Source organism: Esox lucius, chromosome 20 (assembly GCF_011004845.1).
Source record: "Esox lucius isolate fEsoLuc1 chromosome 20, fEsoLuc1.pri, whole genome shotgun sequence".
Taxonomy (NCBI): Eukaryota; Metazoa; Chordata; class Actinopteri; order Esociformes; family Esocidae; genus Esox; species Esox lucius.
In genome coordinates this window covers 32,870,080-32,887,490 of record NC_047588.1, presented here as the reverse complement: position 1 = coordinate 32,887,490, position 17,411 = coordinate 32,870,080, and the positions used below count along the sequence as shown (strand labels likewise).

The following is a 17,411-nucleotide window of genomic DNA, read 5'->3' as shown; positions in this document are numbered from 1 at the left end:
CACGATTTCACCGGTCTTACCGGGTTCTCTCCTCGTTGTCCTCCCAGGCGACTCTGCGCCACGAGGACGGGGACGACGAGAGCCAGCCACCTCCCGCGGGTCGGAAAGGCCGGCGCCGTGCCAGTGTGGACTGCACCAACGACAGGCGTGGCCTGGAGCGGAGACGAAGCCGGAGACACTCCCTGCAGAACGGGAGAGGACACACCTCTGCCCCGGTGTCCCCCAGTAGCCCCCACTCCCATGGGGGACAGAACAGCAGCTTCCTGCCCTTCGGAGGCCAGCGTATTGATGACGTCAGCGAGAGGTGAGACCGAGGGGAGGACGGGAAAGCAAATGGGGAAAGGCCGAACGTGTTGATAGGGAAATGTGAGAGGTTTGTTCACTTAAATGGTCAACAGAAACAGGAGTTTAAATAATTAATATGCTAGTCTTACTCTAACTTTATTTCTTACCACCCAGAGAAGTTAACTCTAAGGAATAGAAAAATACAGATGATTCAAATCCACTGACAGTTCTTCTTTTCTCTTCTCTGAACCGGAAAGGGCTTGACTGTCAGCGTTGTATTACCATAGAGTCTTGGTCAGATGTGTGTGTATTCCAACCAGTCCATCTCAAGTATTTAATTATATAGTAATAAAAGAATGAGTAAAAAAAGAAAGAGGGCCTTTTGGATGATTTTGCAAAGTGACATTTTGATTAATCTTCTGACTGTGACCTAGCAGAGCTGCTAAAGGAAATGGGAAGCTTCTGTAAACACAGATATTAGTTATTATTAGTTATTACCCTGGCTCTGCCCCAAATCGCACCCTATGTACTGTAGTGACTACTTTTGACTCGGCATCTGTAAGGAATTGTTCACCAAAGAGGGAAGAGTATTTGGGAAGCACCCTCTATGGGTCCTAACTGTCACAAAACTTGTTTCCTTGTGGGAGTGCACGTTGGACTTCTCCTGTCACAGCAGTAGTTTTAATTTAACATGTTAATTGTTGCACACCTACTAGGAATGATCACTTAGCTTAAGCAAAAAGGTGTGATAAGATTTCGCTAGCAGTTTGCTACCATGCTCAATACGGTATTAGAAATAGTCTATGCTTCAGGAATGATAATATGTGAATGTTTTGTCCCAGTGTTTGATGCCTGTCCAGACTCACTGGGGTTCTAAACTGATACTAAATAAGATCATAAGAAATGTGTCTTTCATTTCTGCAAATCACAACTGGCATATAAATCATTTTCGCCTGCCACAGAACATACACTTCCATTCATGATGACAAGTCTTTTAAACTAGAATATCTGTTAGCATTTCTGGTAGTGCTTTGTTGTGCAGGTACTTGAATTGAACCCAGAGGGTTATATGATCCATCCAGTCCTCCACACACAGGAAGTTCAGATTGCCTTTGAAGTGTTCTTCATATGGTTAATGAAACCCAGGCAGGACAGGCCAGATCATTCTTGATAGCCCTAGAAATACTTGTATATGATTATGATACCAGACAGCTACAACACTGCAGATACGACCACACAACCACAGCTCAGTAATTGATTATTGACCAATGAGGTTTTGCTCCTTAACCTCTGGTCTTGGGACCATTACTAGATGCAGATATCTTTTTGGCTAGTCTCTTAGATGCTTAGCTACAGGTTCTTAGATGCTTAGCTACAGGTCCCTTAAATGCTTAGCTACGGGTCCCTTAGATGCTTAGCTACAGATATCTTAGATGCTTAGCTACAGGTCTCTTAGATGCTTAGCTACATGTCCTTTAGATGCTTAGCTAAAGGCCCATTGATGCTTAGCTACAGATATCTTAGATGCTTAGCTACAGGTCCCTTAGATGCTTAGCTACATATATCTTAGATGCTTAGCTACAGGTCTCTTAGATGCTTAGCTACATGTCTCTTAGATGCTTAGCTACAGGTCTCTTAGATGCTTAGCTACAGATATCTTAGATTCTTAGCTACAGGTCTCTTAGATGCTTAGCTAAAGATATCTTACATGCTTAGCTACAGGTCCCTTAGATGCTTAGCAACATATATCTTAGATGCTTAGCTACAGGTCTCTTAGATGCTTAGCTACAGATATCTTAGATGCTTAGCTACAGGTCCCTTAGATGCTTAGCTACAGATATCTTAGATGCTTAGCTACAGGTCTCTTAGATGCTTAGCTACATGTCTCTTAGATGCTTAGCTACAGGTCTCTTAGATGCTTAGCTACAGATATCTTAGATTCTTAGCTACAGGTCTCTTAGATGCTTAGCTACAGATATCTTAGATGCTTAGCTACAGGTCCCTTAGATGCTTAGCAACATATATCTTAGATGCTTAGCTAAAGGTCTCTTAGATGCTTAGCTACAGGTCTCTTAGATGCTTAACAATTGATCGAGTCAATCTCATTCCGGCATTAACAGTGATCAAGTGCTCTATGCAGTGTATGCTATGAGAACTTACTAACAAAAATCATAAAATTAAACTTGTTTTTCCTCTGTCAGTTGTCAGAAGGTATGCTATTTTTCTGCATGCTCTTTCTTAGAGATCTTTGTGTGTTGTCTCTCTTTTACTAGGCAGTTGTCTACTGTCTTTATTCATGTTGTCTGTTGCTATGTCTTGTCTTTTCCCTATTTCTTCTCTTTCCCTTCTATTTTATTAATTCCTTCCCTCCATCCATCCTTCGAACCCTGATTTAAAGAGAGGAGGATGAGGAGGAGGAAGAGGAGGAAGAGGAGGAGGATGAGGAAGATGATGAAAGTCATGATATGACAGAGGCCCCTAGACATGCCTTGCACAGGTATTTTAGTAAAAGAGTTGTTCACCCCAGTTGTCCTCCTCCATCAACCCCTTCCTTGACATTGCAGAGCAGTGATCAGGCATGCAAACATTTATAATCAAGGTTTCATACAAATGTTTTTTAAGAGCGATCTATATAAAAGATTCGTATGATTTATAAAATGTAATGTTACAATGGGAACATGAGACATTTTCTCCAAAACAAATGTGGGCCAGAGGAATTCTGTACGCGAAACGTGGCCCCCGGAAATTCAGTTCCCAGAAAGACAGGCTCCCCGGAAAATATGCAAGACAATTTGGTTCTTATTGAAAACCACTAATGTGTAGTTCCAATAACAGTGTAACAGTGTAACATTGTAACAGTGTAACAGTGTAACAGTGTAACAGTGGGAAAGCCAGTGATTTTGGTGCAATCAGTGTAACGCCGGAACCGTGTGGTACCACTCCTCTGGGACTGGAAACGTGACATATTCCCCTTAAATATACCTGGTCCCGTTTGTCCCCCCCTCTGCCCCTCCAGCACGGTACCGGCCGGAGACGACTCCACCAGCGTGTGTTTGCCTTTTCACTGTATGGTCAGCCTCCTCCCTGACGCCTCAAAGCCAGAGAGTGCAACCGGGGTCGGCCCTGTGTCCCCGGTGTCCAACCCCCCTAGAAACACTGGCTCCAAACCCCACGTTGTCTGCCAGAGTTGGGGGCCTGTTTCCCAGGTCGTAGTACTGACCCAGAGGAAGCTGCCCGGCACGGCCCACCCTCTGGACAAACCTCAGAGCCCCTCCGTTTCCTCCTCCTTCTCCCTCCACTCTCCCCCGAGGGGACATCGGCGGCCCTACCTCCCCGTCTCCCGGCTCCCTGACGAGGACCCAAACCAGGTGTCCGTCTGTGCTGAGACCATGGAGTGTGCTGGGAGGGGCGTGGCCGGAGACGAGCGCTATAGGTAGAGGCGCTGCATGAGTTCCGCAGTTCTGTTCCTCACCTCAGATTAAATTTGACTTGTCGAGAAGGAATGAATGCCTACTCAATGTTCACACACCGTTCTGTGGCTCCACCGCTCCTGCAGGGTGTGTGTTTGTTCGTGTCGGCTTGCCTCCTCACAATTCATGTGACTGAGAAGCTGTTGCACTCTACCGACATTATGCGAACGCCCGCCACATCGGTCAGGCCCTCTGTTATTGTGTCATGCTGTAATTGCTGTCTGTGGGGTTCGAACCACTTCCAGTCTGCCGCATGCATGTAATGTATGTATAGTATCACACAGAAGTGAGTACACCCCTCACTTTTTTGCAAGTGTTTGATTGTCTTTTCATGTGACAACACTGAGGAAATGACACTTTGCTACAATGTAAAGTAGTGAGTGTACAGCTTGTATAACAGTGTAAATTTGCACTAACACATTAACACACAGCCATTAATGTCTAAGCCGCTGGCAACAAAAGTGAGTACACCCCTAAGTGAAAATGTCCAAATTGGGCCCAATGTTATGTGCACTTTAACTTGTGTCCGGTTGAACATCGCCATGGCTCTCTAGGGCTTTGTTCCTGAAACTTTAAAATGGACGTCTTTAGGACGCTGTTACATTTCCCTGTCCGGTGTGTTTTATGTTCCTTCGTCATCCTTCCTGGATGGCAGGCATACGCACAAAATATAAAGGGAAGAGTTTCAACAAAGACATATCATTTCCTTTACTGAGTCGGCTGGCAGGACAACCAACCTGTTCCAGTTGAGAAAACTCTGTTTTTTTTCAGACATTTACAGCTCATCTGCCTTTCATTGTGGCATCGGACCACAGTTAAATCCAGACAAACCTATAAATACAATCCCAGAATGAAAGGGCAAACATAACTCACGTTGGACTGTCTCTCAGATGTCTGTGTAATGTTGTGGAAAGCTGTTTTGCAGCAATAGAACTAGAATGGAAAGTAGTGTTACACTATGGTGAACAGGCCAAAGCCAGCCTCATCCCCAGGATATGGCACACAGTGTATACACGCCTGGAACACCTACCATTCCAAGTTGGCGTTTAGGAAAGGACCGAATCATTCTACTGGAGTGTGAAGTGTTTGTTTATTCATTTAGACTGGTCGGTAGACTGAATTAATTAAACCAGTGCCTATCACTGTGGGCATTTTCACAGTTTTCTTATTGGCAACAGAAGGTCCTAAAGTGTTACACCAGACCTTCTGCAAATGTAGCCAGGAGTGTCTGCAAACGAGATTAGGTCAAGATTGACATGCTCCAACTTTCTGCCCTCTGGCTCATTATAAGCATTGACTAACCATAATTAGAGGGTCATGGAAAGTCACAAAGGAAAGTTGTTTTAGCAGTTGGATTCATGTGAATTAACAACAACAGGAAGAAAAAAAAAATTGTTTTCAAAATGTCACTCCTTTTGGGTTGGCATGTAGCCTAGCAGTAAGCGCACCAGAGAAATGAAGGTCAAGGCAGTTAACCTTCATTTCTCCCCAATTTATTGCTGTTAACGAGAATGTGCTCTCATTCAACATGCTTGGTAAAATATGGGAAAAGTCACAACAACTACAACAGAGCGTGCTTGTGCAGTGGGTGGACAGTCAGAGTATATGGGGTTAGGGCCAGGAATATTATCTCATTTCTTGGACTCATGTATCTTGTTACAATCCTTCCCTCAGAGGTTCTCCACTCTTCCATTGTCTTTCTGTTGAACTCTTGCATGCATTTTTCCATCACTGTACCTCTTGTCCTTGACGCCTTTCTATTTCCTGGTTATGATTCCCTTCTGCAGCCAAACAGCAGTACAATATACATCTAGACCTCCCATTGCTGCCGGAAGGTAAGGCTTAGTTACCATGCTAAATTTGAGGTTAGGACATCCATTCACTTAGCTGTGTATTTGACGGGGAACAGCAATCCTTCAGTGAAACTCCTTTCTATTCATGCCTGACAACGTTTTGTGTTTCTAGCTGAATTCCCAGTGATTTTCCCCAACAGTGTGTCTCGGGTAGACTTAAACGTTACGTCAGTGCTATTCAACTGCCTCCTAGAAAACATGACACGGCGGTGAACTGCTCCGCTGTGCGGTATGATGAGTACCTCCAAAAATCCATGCAATTTCCTTTGCCATGTCATTCAACAGTGCCGTTAAGAAGCACCTAAGAAAGCAGCGCGGCTGTTGAGAGGGTCAGCTCTGCTTTGGGAACAGTCGTCTCCTCGCGTCGGTTCAGAAGCCCACTCCAGTCCACTATGGCTCGTGAATGTGTGCTCGGCCTGGGTGTCTGTGGACTGCATCTCATGACCTTCACATGACCTCTCGTTAGGCAGAAGAATGGTCTCATGTGACTCTGCACCATGCATCTAGCGCGCTGTTTTTCACTTGAGCCTTTTGACCGTGGTGGGAACAGTGTGCAGTTTGGTACACGGGTGATGGAATAAGGCTGATGCCACGTATGCCATCATGCCAAAGCCACCCGGCTCCTGGTTCCACCTGGCAGGGAGGGCTAGCTAGGCGTGGATGTCCTCTCAGGGTGTTTGGTTGGACGAAGGGGTCAAAGCTACGGTATATGAAGCTGTGCCGCCAACGTGGCACAAAGCCATGGTGTTCATAAGTCCTCTGTGACGGTCAGAAACTGGGGATCCAGTCACCCTTGGTTTAGTCGACGCTGTGCGAAGGCAGCTGTTTAACACGGACCGGGAAATGAAAACAGCACACTAGGAGTGAAAGTCACACTGTGACGGAACCACAGCCAAGACCTCACCCGTGAAATGGGGACCGGCTGAAAACATGTTGGAATGCCACCAATGAATAAAAAATGATGAAGGCCTATACCTGAGTTCCAACTGACACCCTATTCCCTGCGCTGCCTTCGACCAGATAGAGACAACTGGCCCTGGATGAAAACAGTGAACTGCAGAGGGAATAGGGAGACGTTTTGGACACGCCCGGAGTGTTGGGCATGATAATGGACAGTGACTTACAATGTCTCCTCCTGGTCTTGTCTCCAGCCGACACGTCGGTCAGGTCACGACCTTCCCCGGCAGGTCCCCGGGTGTAACCAGCGCCAGCGCCCCCACCACTCCTGTACACCGATCAGTCACCACGCCAGGAACCCCACAGGCGGACTCGAAGCCTGACAGGTCAGCTCTCAGTCAAATCACATACATGTATTTCCCCTTAATTATGGGTTGGTTCCCGACCTGGGCTGAAATGTTTTTGGTTTTCTTTCAAATGCTTAAGGTGAGTTTTATTTTGCTTGCACGACATAGTAGCACCAGGGGAATAGTAAATTATTGTAGTAATGCTGGTTCCCCTCCTCTGTTGGGTTGTCCAGGTCTCCTCTGGGGTGCTTGCTGTCCTCCTCCTACAGGCAACACCAGGAGTCGCTGACTGCAGAGAGAGAGCGGAGACGTCTGGAGAGGGAGGAGCGCCTGCAGAAGATAGAGAGGGAGGAGAGGACGCGCTTCAAGTGAGTCCCAATATGCATCACACTCACTCCTGCTCCAATAGAACTGTCTTACCGAAACATTTCTGTCAAGTTGCCTCGTTAAAGCTCCTAAACATATCCAGCGACTTGGAATTGAACTTCTCTCCCACTGAGCAAGGGCCGTTAAGAAGGCATCTTTATGGTTGAAAAGATGTTGAAAATGTGTCTTTGAAATTATTTTGGTCTGTTGGCTGACCTCTACGGCATTATACACTTCTCTGTGAGGTTATCATCTTGGGCGATGTAGTATTGTCTGGGATGACGAAGACTCCACAATACGTTACACAAGATGTTTACGGGCTGGACTTTCTTGTCTTGGCTTATTATGGTTCTCAGGCCGGAAGATTCAATGGATCTCATTAGGAGATACAGGTGCTTGGTCTGCTTCCCAAATGGCCCTCTAACTGAGCCCATACGGCTATGTTCAAAAGTAGTGTACTTTTCTCTGGGTATATAAAGACTATTCCTGGAGGGCAGACAGTGGAAATCTCCTCTGTCAGTCCCTCTGTCAGTTCCTCTGTTTCCTCTGTCTGTTCCTCTGTCAGTTCCTCTGTTTCCTCTGTCAGTTCCTCTGTTTCCTCTGTCAGTTCCTCTGTCAGTTCCTCTGTTTCCTCTGTCAGTTCCTCTGTCAGTTCCTCTGTTTCCTCTGGCAGTTCCTCTGTTTCCTCTGTCTGTTCCTCTTATTTCTTTGTTCCTCTGTCAGTTCCTCTTATCTCTTTGTTCCTCTGTCTGTTCCTCTTATCTCTTTGTTCCTCTGTGAGTTCCTCTTATCTCTTTGTTCCTCTGTCTGTTCCTCTCATCTCTTTGTTCCTCTGTCAGTTCCTCTTATCTCTTTGTTCCTCTGTCTGTTCCTCTTATCTCTTTGTTCCTCTGTCTGTTCCTCTAACTGCTTTGTCTGTTCATCTGCCTTCTGTTTTTTCCCTCTGTCTGTTCCTCTATCTTTTCCTCTGTCTCTTTTCTGTTCCCATGTCTCCTCTTTCTGTTCCTAGGTCTGTTCATCTCTCCATTTCTCCATCTGTCTGACTGTTTCTGTCTGTTCCTCTGTCTCCTCTTTCTGTTTCTTTGTCTGTAATATGAATGAAAAGAGACAGGGATTGGAATGTATACATTCTTTTCTTTAATTTTCTCTTCTTTTTCACTTGTGCTCGAACTCTCTCATTGACTTGGAACATTACCAGTCGGGATAATATGGACAAAAGGGAGGAGGCCCGACAGGCCAGACAAGAGAGGTGTGTTGTCTTCTTCCAATATGCAGATAGATGTAATGTATCACCAAGTTCTATGCATCGTAGATTCTGCAGCAGTTCAGATGCAGCATACAGTATATATCACCCAGAGTCTGACGTGAGGTAGTAATACGCCTTGAAACCGTTTTTAGGGGAATTGGTTGCAGATGTAGAGTACGTCAGCCTCATCCTCTGGGCTGAAATATAGGTGTCAGGCCCCATCCAGACCTGTTGTTCATTAATACATAAAACTCAAAGGCACAAGGTGTGTAATTGGCTTTCTGACATGTGCTTTGTCCAGATAAAGAAGGCTGTGCCTGTCTAATGTACCAGCTTCCAGACATATTTATGTTCCCTATTATTTCTAATGCTGATCCTAAACGGGGTGAGCTGCCTTGTTTTAAATGTATGTTCAGTAAATTGATGGGATAGTCAGTCACATATCTCTGGTTGAATTGAGTGTAACCTCTAAATCAAGACAAGTAAAACACTAACATAAGACACATGGGTAGAGAAGTTGTTTCTTGTAAAGAATGTATCTTGAAGTTAGAGAGGATCTATCTCTACATCCAGTGATGGTTGTTTTTTACAGCCCTACCCATTTCAGGCAACAGTCCTTTTGTTTCATTTGATGTGACTCTTACAGGTATAAGTGTGTTGAGCGGCTGGCGTCCGAGGAGTTTGAGAGAGAGAGAGAACGCACAAGAGTACCCCTAAGGGGTCGCACAGAGATCACCCTGAGTCTGAGCCCCACCCCTTCTGGCCGCTCCGCCTCCATGCGCTCTGTCACCACCTCTGCTAGTGGCCCTCAAGGCGACAGTATTGTCAGCCCGTCTCAGAAACAAGGTAACATAATGTTCTCCAAACATATAACCTGCACAACAATTCCCATATCAGACACAAGCTCATATAATGTTTTCTGAAATATAAAACCAACATTACAGTTACAGTGTCAGAAACATGGTAAGATAATGTTCCCTGAGCAGCTCACATCCAAGACGCGAGTTAAAATGGAACATTTTCAAAATCCTTTCCATTCCAGAGAAAATGTATGTGTTTAGTTCCTGGCCAAGTGTTGGAAGCTGTAACAACCATGTAGCGTGGACCTCAAAACAAAGCAGAGTTCAAATCAAAACAAAACAGAACAAAAGGACAGCTATAAATCAGAAAAAGATTGATGTTAGCAGTGACAAATTGTGTGGTTGGGCAGTATGCAGCCAACTGGCAGAGAGCCTCTGTCCATCTCTTGTGTTTCTCAGGGTTTGAATTGGATCATGGCAGGAGATTTACTCACACTTTGGAGCTAGAATCACACTGGCGCTGGTAAACATTTCACCCTGTGAAGCATTCATTATTATTTTATGTGTGCTTCAGAATGAGGTGTCAGTAAGTTTATGTTCCCACCAAAAAACTCTTTGGGCATTACTTGGGCTGTCTGTGGGAAAATGGTTTGAATGAGAGTTTTGAAGTAGAAATGAGTGTCAAGTCCCAGGCCCCCGTAGTTTGTATATGATTGTAGTGTGGTCTTGGTTGTGGTCGTAACTCTTATTATGAGGTTCCATTCAAAACCAAGAAGAGATGTGGTCGACCAGTTGACCAAAAATGGACAACCCTTAAAATCTCGCACTCATATTTATTTATGAAGAAAAAGTATAATGTGCCAAAAGGAGAAGCTGTTTCTACTTTGAAGTAGTGGTTACTCTTACCCACCAAAATGGGACGCTAGGATCAAAAGAGATATAAAAAGGGAAAATAAAATATCTGTTAAAATGGGTTATAATATCAAAATAGGTATTAGAATTTGAGAAATGATCGAAATAGTTGATAAACAGGATACTATGACCAAAACAGGTTTTTTAAGGGACATATGATGAACAGAGGTGTTAACTGAGATAATAGGAGCAAATGAGGTGTTACCGTGAAATTTCTAAGAACACTGACATCATGAAGTAGCTGCTCCTAACATTCAATGAAGTTTAAATTGACATGCTTAAAATTTGTTCCTGATCTAACTGAAAACATCAACAAAATCTAGACTATTTAGCAATTCAGTTAATGAAATGTCACAGGGATAATAAAATAAATGATCATACAGTATTAAAAGGCACGCAGTCAACATCCCTGAAACAGCATTGTATCTGGTTTTCTTTTCAAGGAAGTAAAATAGACAAAGATCCCAGCCGTGACCTTCAGACCAGAACAACTAGTCCGACGCCACAGTTCACAGCATCAGGACCTTCTCCAGAATCCGCAAAGCACTCCTCCCAATCCCTCTCTGCACCAAATAAGGAGCAGGTGGAGACAGAGGAGGAGAATGTAGCTGAAGTTGAGCCAAAGCAGGAAGAAATAAAGCAAGAGGAGTCAGCAGTAGATAAACAGACACAGGGTGAAGAACAGGAGAGACCACCTGGGAATGAGGTGAAAGAAGAGGTAGAGGAGAAGGTAGAGGATGTGAAGGTAGAGGAGGTGGAGGTAGAGGAGGTGGAGGTAGAGGAGGTGGAAGGTGTAGGGGTGGAGGAGGAGGGTGAGAGGCAGCAGACTGAGTCAGAGGAGAGGGAGGTGGAGGAGAGCTTGGTCCTCCTCAGTGAGAAGGAGAGGCAGAACGAGGAGGTGAACGAGAAGGACAACTGCTCCGCCTCCAGTATCTCCTCGGCCAGTAGCACTCTGGAGAGAGAGGAGAGGGAGGAGAAACTCACCAACGATCAAGAAACAGGTACGGTGCACGCCCCTAAAAAGAGTTTTCCCTCTGTACTTTCATTGGATCTTCCATATTGAGTTGATTGGTAAATATATGACTTTCCACTTATGTCAGGAAGGTGTTTTCGCCACTATGGTCCACATGCGGTACATCCTCTGACCTCCCTGTGTTGTCCTCCTCTAGGCCAGTGGCAACAGGGCATTAAGGAGACGGACGTGAACGGGCAGTGCAGCAAGATCCTCAACAGCAAGCGCTTCATGCTGGACATGCTCTACGCTCAAAACAAGCCACCAGCCAACGAGGAGGAAGAGGAAGCAGAAGAGACGGAACGGACGGAGAAACGCAAAGACGGGAAGGGGACGAGGACAACGTCGGAGGAGGAGGATCACGAAGACGGGTCGCTGGTGGCCAGTCTGGCCAGCCGCATCTCAACACTGGAGGCCAGCAGGCAGGCCTGCGAGGAGAAGGTCAGGAAGGTGGAGGTGCAGCACCTGGACAACCAGGGGTCGGTCAGGGTCGTGGCGGGGAGGTTTGGAGACCTGGTTAAAGGCCTGGCGGCGCCACATGAGACTGAGGCACTGGAAAAGCAACCGCAGGGACAGCTTCAGCTGGATAAAGACAAAGCCCCTCCTGCCTCCTCGCCTTTAGCTCCTAAGAAGGAGTCAGACTATATCTGGGACCAGCTGATGGCTTCTCCGAGGGAGCTGCGGATTAAAGAGATGGACTTCACCGACCTGGCCGAGGAGGATGATCTGGATATATTAGATGTGGACAGTGTGATGACGGGCTCCAGTGACCGGATGATTCCTCCTCCTCCCCCTCCTCCCTGCCTCTCTGCCATTCCCCCTCCCCCTCCCCTTGGCCTGTTTGGTTCCCCCTTGCTCCCTCCCGTACCTGGCATGATGGGGAAGATGCCCCCTCCACCACCCTTCATGCCCCCTGGACACGCCCAGGCCTACCCAGGGTCCCCCCAGCTGAGCCGAGGAACAGGGGAGCCCCCTCTGTTCCAGAAGAAGAAGAAGACAATCCGTCTGTTCTGGAATGAGGTGAGGCCAATGGATGGCCAGTACAAAAACCACAAGCGCTGTAAAGAGTCTCTGTGGTCCAAACTGGAACCAGTCAAAGTTGACACGTCTAAACTGGAACACCTGTTTGAAACCAAGTCCAAGGAGCTTCCTGTTACCAAGGTAACTTTGATAGATTTTTGGATTTATATGTATGTATAGGGAATAGGATGGTGGGGACAGTCAGTTTAAAAAATATTTTGTTTACTTCTAGGTATACACTCACCTAAAGGATTATTAGGAACACCTGTTCAATTTCTCATTAATGCAATTATCTAATCAACCAATCACATGGCAGTTGCTTCAATGCATTCAGGGGTGTGGTCCTGGTCAAGACAATCTCCTGAACTCCAAACTGAATGTCTGAATGGGAAAGAAAGGTGATTTAAGCAATTTTGAGCGTGGCATGGTTGTTGGTGCCAGACGGGCCGGTCTGAGTATTTCACAGTATCTCCTCAGTTACTGGGATTTTCACGCACAACCATTTCCAGAGTTTACAAAGAATGGTGTGAAAAAGGAAAAACATCCAGTATGCGGCAGTCCTGTGGGCGAAAATGCCTTGATGCTAAAGGTCAGAGGAGAATGGGCCGACTGATTCAAGCTGATAGAAGAGCAACTTTGACTGAAATAACCACTCGTTACAACCGAGGTATGCAGCAAAGCATTTGTGAAGCCATAACACGCACAACCTTGAGGCGGATGGGCTACAACAGCAGAAGACCCCACCGGGTACCACTCATCTCCACTACAAATAGGAAAAAGAGGCTACAATTTGCACAAGCTCACCAAAATTGGACAGTTGAAGACTGGAAGAATGTTGCCTGGTCTGATGAGTCTCGATTTCTGTTAAGACATTCAGATGGTAGAGTCAGAATTTGGCGTAAACAGAAAGAGAACATGGATCCATCATGCCTTGTTACCACTGTGCAGGTTGGTGGTGGTGGTGTAATGGTGTGGGGGATGTTTTCTTGGCACACTTTAGGCCCCTTAGTGCCAATTGGGCATTGTTTAAATGCCACGGCCTACCTGAGCATTGTTTCTGACCATGTCCATCCCTTTATGACCACCATGTACCCATCCTCTGATGGCTACTTCCAGCAGGAGAATGCACCATGTCACAAAGCTTGAATCATTTCAAATTGGTTTCTTGAACATGACAATGAGTTCACTGTACTGAAATGGCCCCCACAGTCACCAGATCTCAATCCAATAGAGCATCTTTGGGATGTGGTGGAACGGGAGCTTCGTGCCCTGAATGTTCATCCCACAAATCTCCATCAACTGCAAGATGCTATCCTATCAATATGGGCCAACATTTCTAAAGAATGCTTTCAGCACCTTGTTGAATCAATGCCACGTAGAATTAAGGCAGTTCTGAAGGTGAAAGGGGGTCAAACACAGTATTAGTATGGCGTTCCTAATAATCCTTTAGGTGAGTGTATGTAATAAGGTGGTGTTTAAATGTAGAGGTAATAGGGTGGTGTTCATTTATATGTATAGGAAAAATGGTGGTGTTTATCTATATATATAGATAATAGGGTGGTGTTTATTTATATGTATAGGTAATAGGGTGGTGTTTATTTATATATATATAGGTAATAGGGTGGTGTTTATTTAAAGGTATAGGTAATAAGGTGGTGTTTTGTATGTAAAGGAAATAGGGTGGTAATAATTTAGAGGTATAGGTAAAAAGGTGGTGTTTTTTAAATAGGTATCGGTAATAGGGTGGTGTTCATCTATATGTATAGGTAATAAGGTGGTGTTTAAATGTTTAGGTAATAACGTGGTGTTTATATGTATTCCTAATAGGGTGGTGTTTATTTACATGTAATAGGGTGGTGTTTATTTACATGTAATAGGGTGGTGTTTATGTGTACAGGTAATAGAGCACCATTTATACAGTATCTCACAAAAGTCAATTTTTTGTAAATATTTCATTATACCTTTTCATGTGAAAACACTGAAGAAATGACACTTTGCTACAATGTAAAGTAGTGAGTGTACAGCTTGTATAACAGTGTACATTTGCTGTCCCCTCAAAATAACTCAACACACAGCCATCAATGTCCAAACCGCTGGCAACAAAAGTGAGTACACCCCTAAGTGAAAATGTCCAAATTGGGCCCAATTTTCCATTTTCCCTCCCTGGTGTCATGTGACTCGTTAGTGTTACAAGGTCTGAGGTGTGAATGGGGAGCAGGTGTGTTCAATTTGGTGTCATCGCTCTCACACTCCCTCATACTGGTCACTGGAAGTTCAACATGGCACCTCATGGCAAAGAACTCTGTGAGGATCTGAAACAAATTATTGTTGCTCTACATAAATATGTCCTAGGCTGTAAGAAGATTGCCAAGACCCTGAAACCGAGCTGCAGCACGATGGCCAAGATCATACAGTGGTTTAACGGGACAGGTTCCACTCAGAACAGGTCCAGCCATGGTCGACCAAAGAAGTTGAGTGCACATGCTCAGCGTCATATCCAGAGGTTGTCTTTTGGAAATAGACGTATGAGTGCTGCCAGCATTGCTGCAGAGGTTGAAGGGGTGGGGGGTCAGCCTGTCAGTGCTCAGACCATACGCCGCACACTGCATCAACGTCTACATAGCTGTCTTCCCAGAAGGAAGCCTCTTCTAAAGATGATACACTAGTAAGCCCGAAAACAGTTTGCTGAAGACAAGCGGACTATGGACATGGATTACTGGAACCATGTCCTGTGGTCTGATGAGACCAAGATAAACTTATTTGGTTCAGATGGTGTCAAGCGTGTGTGGCGGCAACCAGGTGAGGAGTACAAAGTCTTGCCTACAGTAAAGCATTGGCAGTATTCCAACATGATAACGACCCCAAACACATCTCCAAGACGACCACTGCCTTGCTAAAGAAGCTGAGGGTATAGGTGATGGACTGGCCAAGCATGTCTCCAGACCTAAACCCCATTGAGCATCTGTGGGGCATCCTCAAACGGAAGCACGGTCTCTAGGACTCCAGTGGCAACCTGTGAAGCTCTGGTGAACTCCATGCCCAAGAGGGTTAAGGCAGTGCTGGAAAATAATGGTGGTCACACAAAATATTGACACTGTGGGCCCAATTTAGAAATGTTCACTTAGGGTGTACTCACTTTTGTTGCCAGCGGTTTAGACATTAATGGCTGTGTGTTGAGTTATTTTGAGGGGACAGCAAATATACACTGTTATACAAGCTGTACACTCACTACTTTACATTGTAGCAAAGTGTCATTTCCTCAGTGTTGTCACATGAAAAGATATAATCAAATACTTACAAACATGTGAGGGGTGTACTCACTTTTGTGAGATACTGTATATAGGTAATAGGGTGGTGTTTATGGCTGTTTTGTGCTGTCGCTCTGACCATGCTCACCTATCTGTCTGCCTACCTGCCTATGTTTTCTCCCACACATCATCCTATAAAACTGCAACCCTATTACCAAAGGATTTGGGACGCTGTGTAAAATGGAAATAAAACTGAATGCAAAGATGTGCAGATCATTTTAACCCTATAGTCCATAGAAAATAATACATAGACAACATATCACGTTCAAATAGATTTTTTTTATTATTCCTTGAAAAATATGCCATCCATCTTCTTCCGCTTATCCGGGGCCGGGTCGCGGGGGCAGCATTCTACGCAGAGATGCCCAGACTTCCCTCTCCCTAGACACTTCCTATAGCTCTTCCAGGGGGACACCGAGGCGTTCCCAGGCCAGCCGGGAGACATAGTTCCTCCGGCTCTACTCTGAGCTCCTCCCGGGTGACCGAGCTTCTCACCCTATCTGTAAGGGATCGCCCAGCCACCCTGCGAGAAAGCTCATTTCGGCCGCATGTATCCGGGATCTTGTCCTTTCGGTCTTGACCCAAAGCTCATGACCATAGGTGAGAGTAGGAACGTAGATTGACCGGTAAATCGAGAGCTTCGCCTTGCTGCTCAGCTCTTTCTTCACCACGACAGACCGATACATCGACTGCATTCTCCCGTTCCATCCTTCCCTCACTCGTGAACAAGACCCCTAGATACTTAAACTCCTCCACTTGAGGCAAGAACTCTCCACCAGCCTGAAGTGGGCAAGCCACCCTTTTCCGACTGAGGACCATGGCCTCGGATTTGGAGGTACTGATTTTCATCCCAACCGCTTCACACTCGGCTGCAAACCGTCCCAGTGCATGCTGAAGGTCCTGGTTTGAAGGGGCCAACACAACATCATCATCCGCAAAGAGCAGAGACAAAATCATGTGGTCCCCAAACCTGACACCCTCTGGCCCCTGGCTGAGTCTAGAAATTCTGTCCATAAAGATTATGAACAGAACCGGTGACAACGGACAGCCCTGCCGGAGTCCAACACCGGGAACAAGTCTGACTTACTGCCGGCAATGCGAACCAAGCTCCTGCTTCGGTCGTACAGGGACCTGACAGCCCTTAGCAAAGGACCCAGGACCCCATACTCCCAAAGCACCCTCCACAGGATGCCGCGAGGGACACAGTCGAATGCCTTCTCCAAATCCACAAAACACATGTGGATTGGTTGGGCAAACTCCCATGAACCCTACATCACCCTGTAGAGGTTATAGAGCTGGTCCAGTGTTCCACAGCCCGGACGAAAACCACACTGTTCCTCCTGAATCCGAGGTTCTACTATCGGCCGTATTCTCCTCTCCAGTACCCTGGCATAGACTTTCCTGGGGAGGCTGAGAAGTGTGATCCCCCTGTAGTTGGAACACACCCTCCAGTCCCACTTCTTGAAAAGAGGGACCACCACCCCGGTCTGCCATCCCAGAGGCACTGTCCCCGACCGCCACGCGATGCTGCAGAGGTGTGTCAACCAAGACAGCCCCACAACATCCAGAGACTTCCAGAGCCCCACGACATCCCAAGTTGAGGTCAACAGCTGCCCACCGCCACTGTAAACAACGTTGGTAGGGCACTGTTTCCCTTTCCTGAGGCGCCGGACGGTTTGCCAGATTCTCTTCGAGGCCTGCCGATAGTCCTTCTCCATGGCCTCAGGGAACTCCTCCCAGGCCCGAGTTTTTGCCTCCACAACCACATGGGCTGCAGTCCGCTTGGCCTGCCGGTACCCGTCAGCAAGATCTCACCCTAGTGAAGCTGGGACCAAAGTAACAAAGGCTACCATCAGTAACACACTACGCCGCCAGGGACTCAAATCCTGCAGTGC

General features: G+C 46.1%; 1 protein-coding gene across 1 annotated transcript in view; it reads left to right on the top strand.

Moving 5' to 3' along the window:
• fhod3b (formin homology 2 domain containing 3b) overlaps positions 1-17,411 on the top strand; it is a 139,789-nt gene that overhangs the window by 112,393 nt on the left and 9,985 nt on the right. The window contains exons 10-19 of the mRNA XM_010884632.4: positions 48-304; positions 2,684-2,782; positions 3,302-3,718; positions 5,543-5,590; positions 6,760-6,891; positions 7,086-7,220; positions 8,417-8,467; positions 9,111-9,310; positions 10,620-11,177; positions 11,346-12,349. Of these exons, the coding sequence (XP_010882934.2) occupies positions 48-304; positions 2,684-2,782; positions 3,302-3,718; positions 5,543-5,590; positions 6,760-6,891; positions 7,086-7,220; positions 8,417-8,467; positions 9,111-9,310; positions 10,620-11,177; positions 11,346-12,349 (2,901 nt within the window). The remainder of the gene's footprint in view (positions 1-47; positions 305-2,683; positions 2,783-3,301; positions 3,719-5,542; positions 5,591-6,759; positions 6,892-7,085; positions 7,221-8,416; positions 8,468-9,110; positions 9,311-10,619; positions 11,178-11,345; positions 12,350-17,411) is intronic.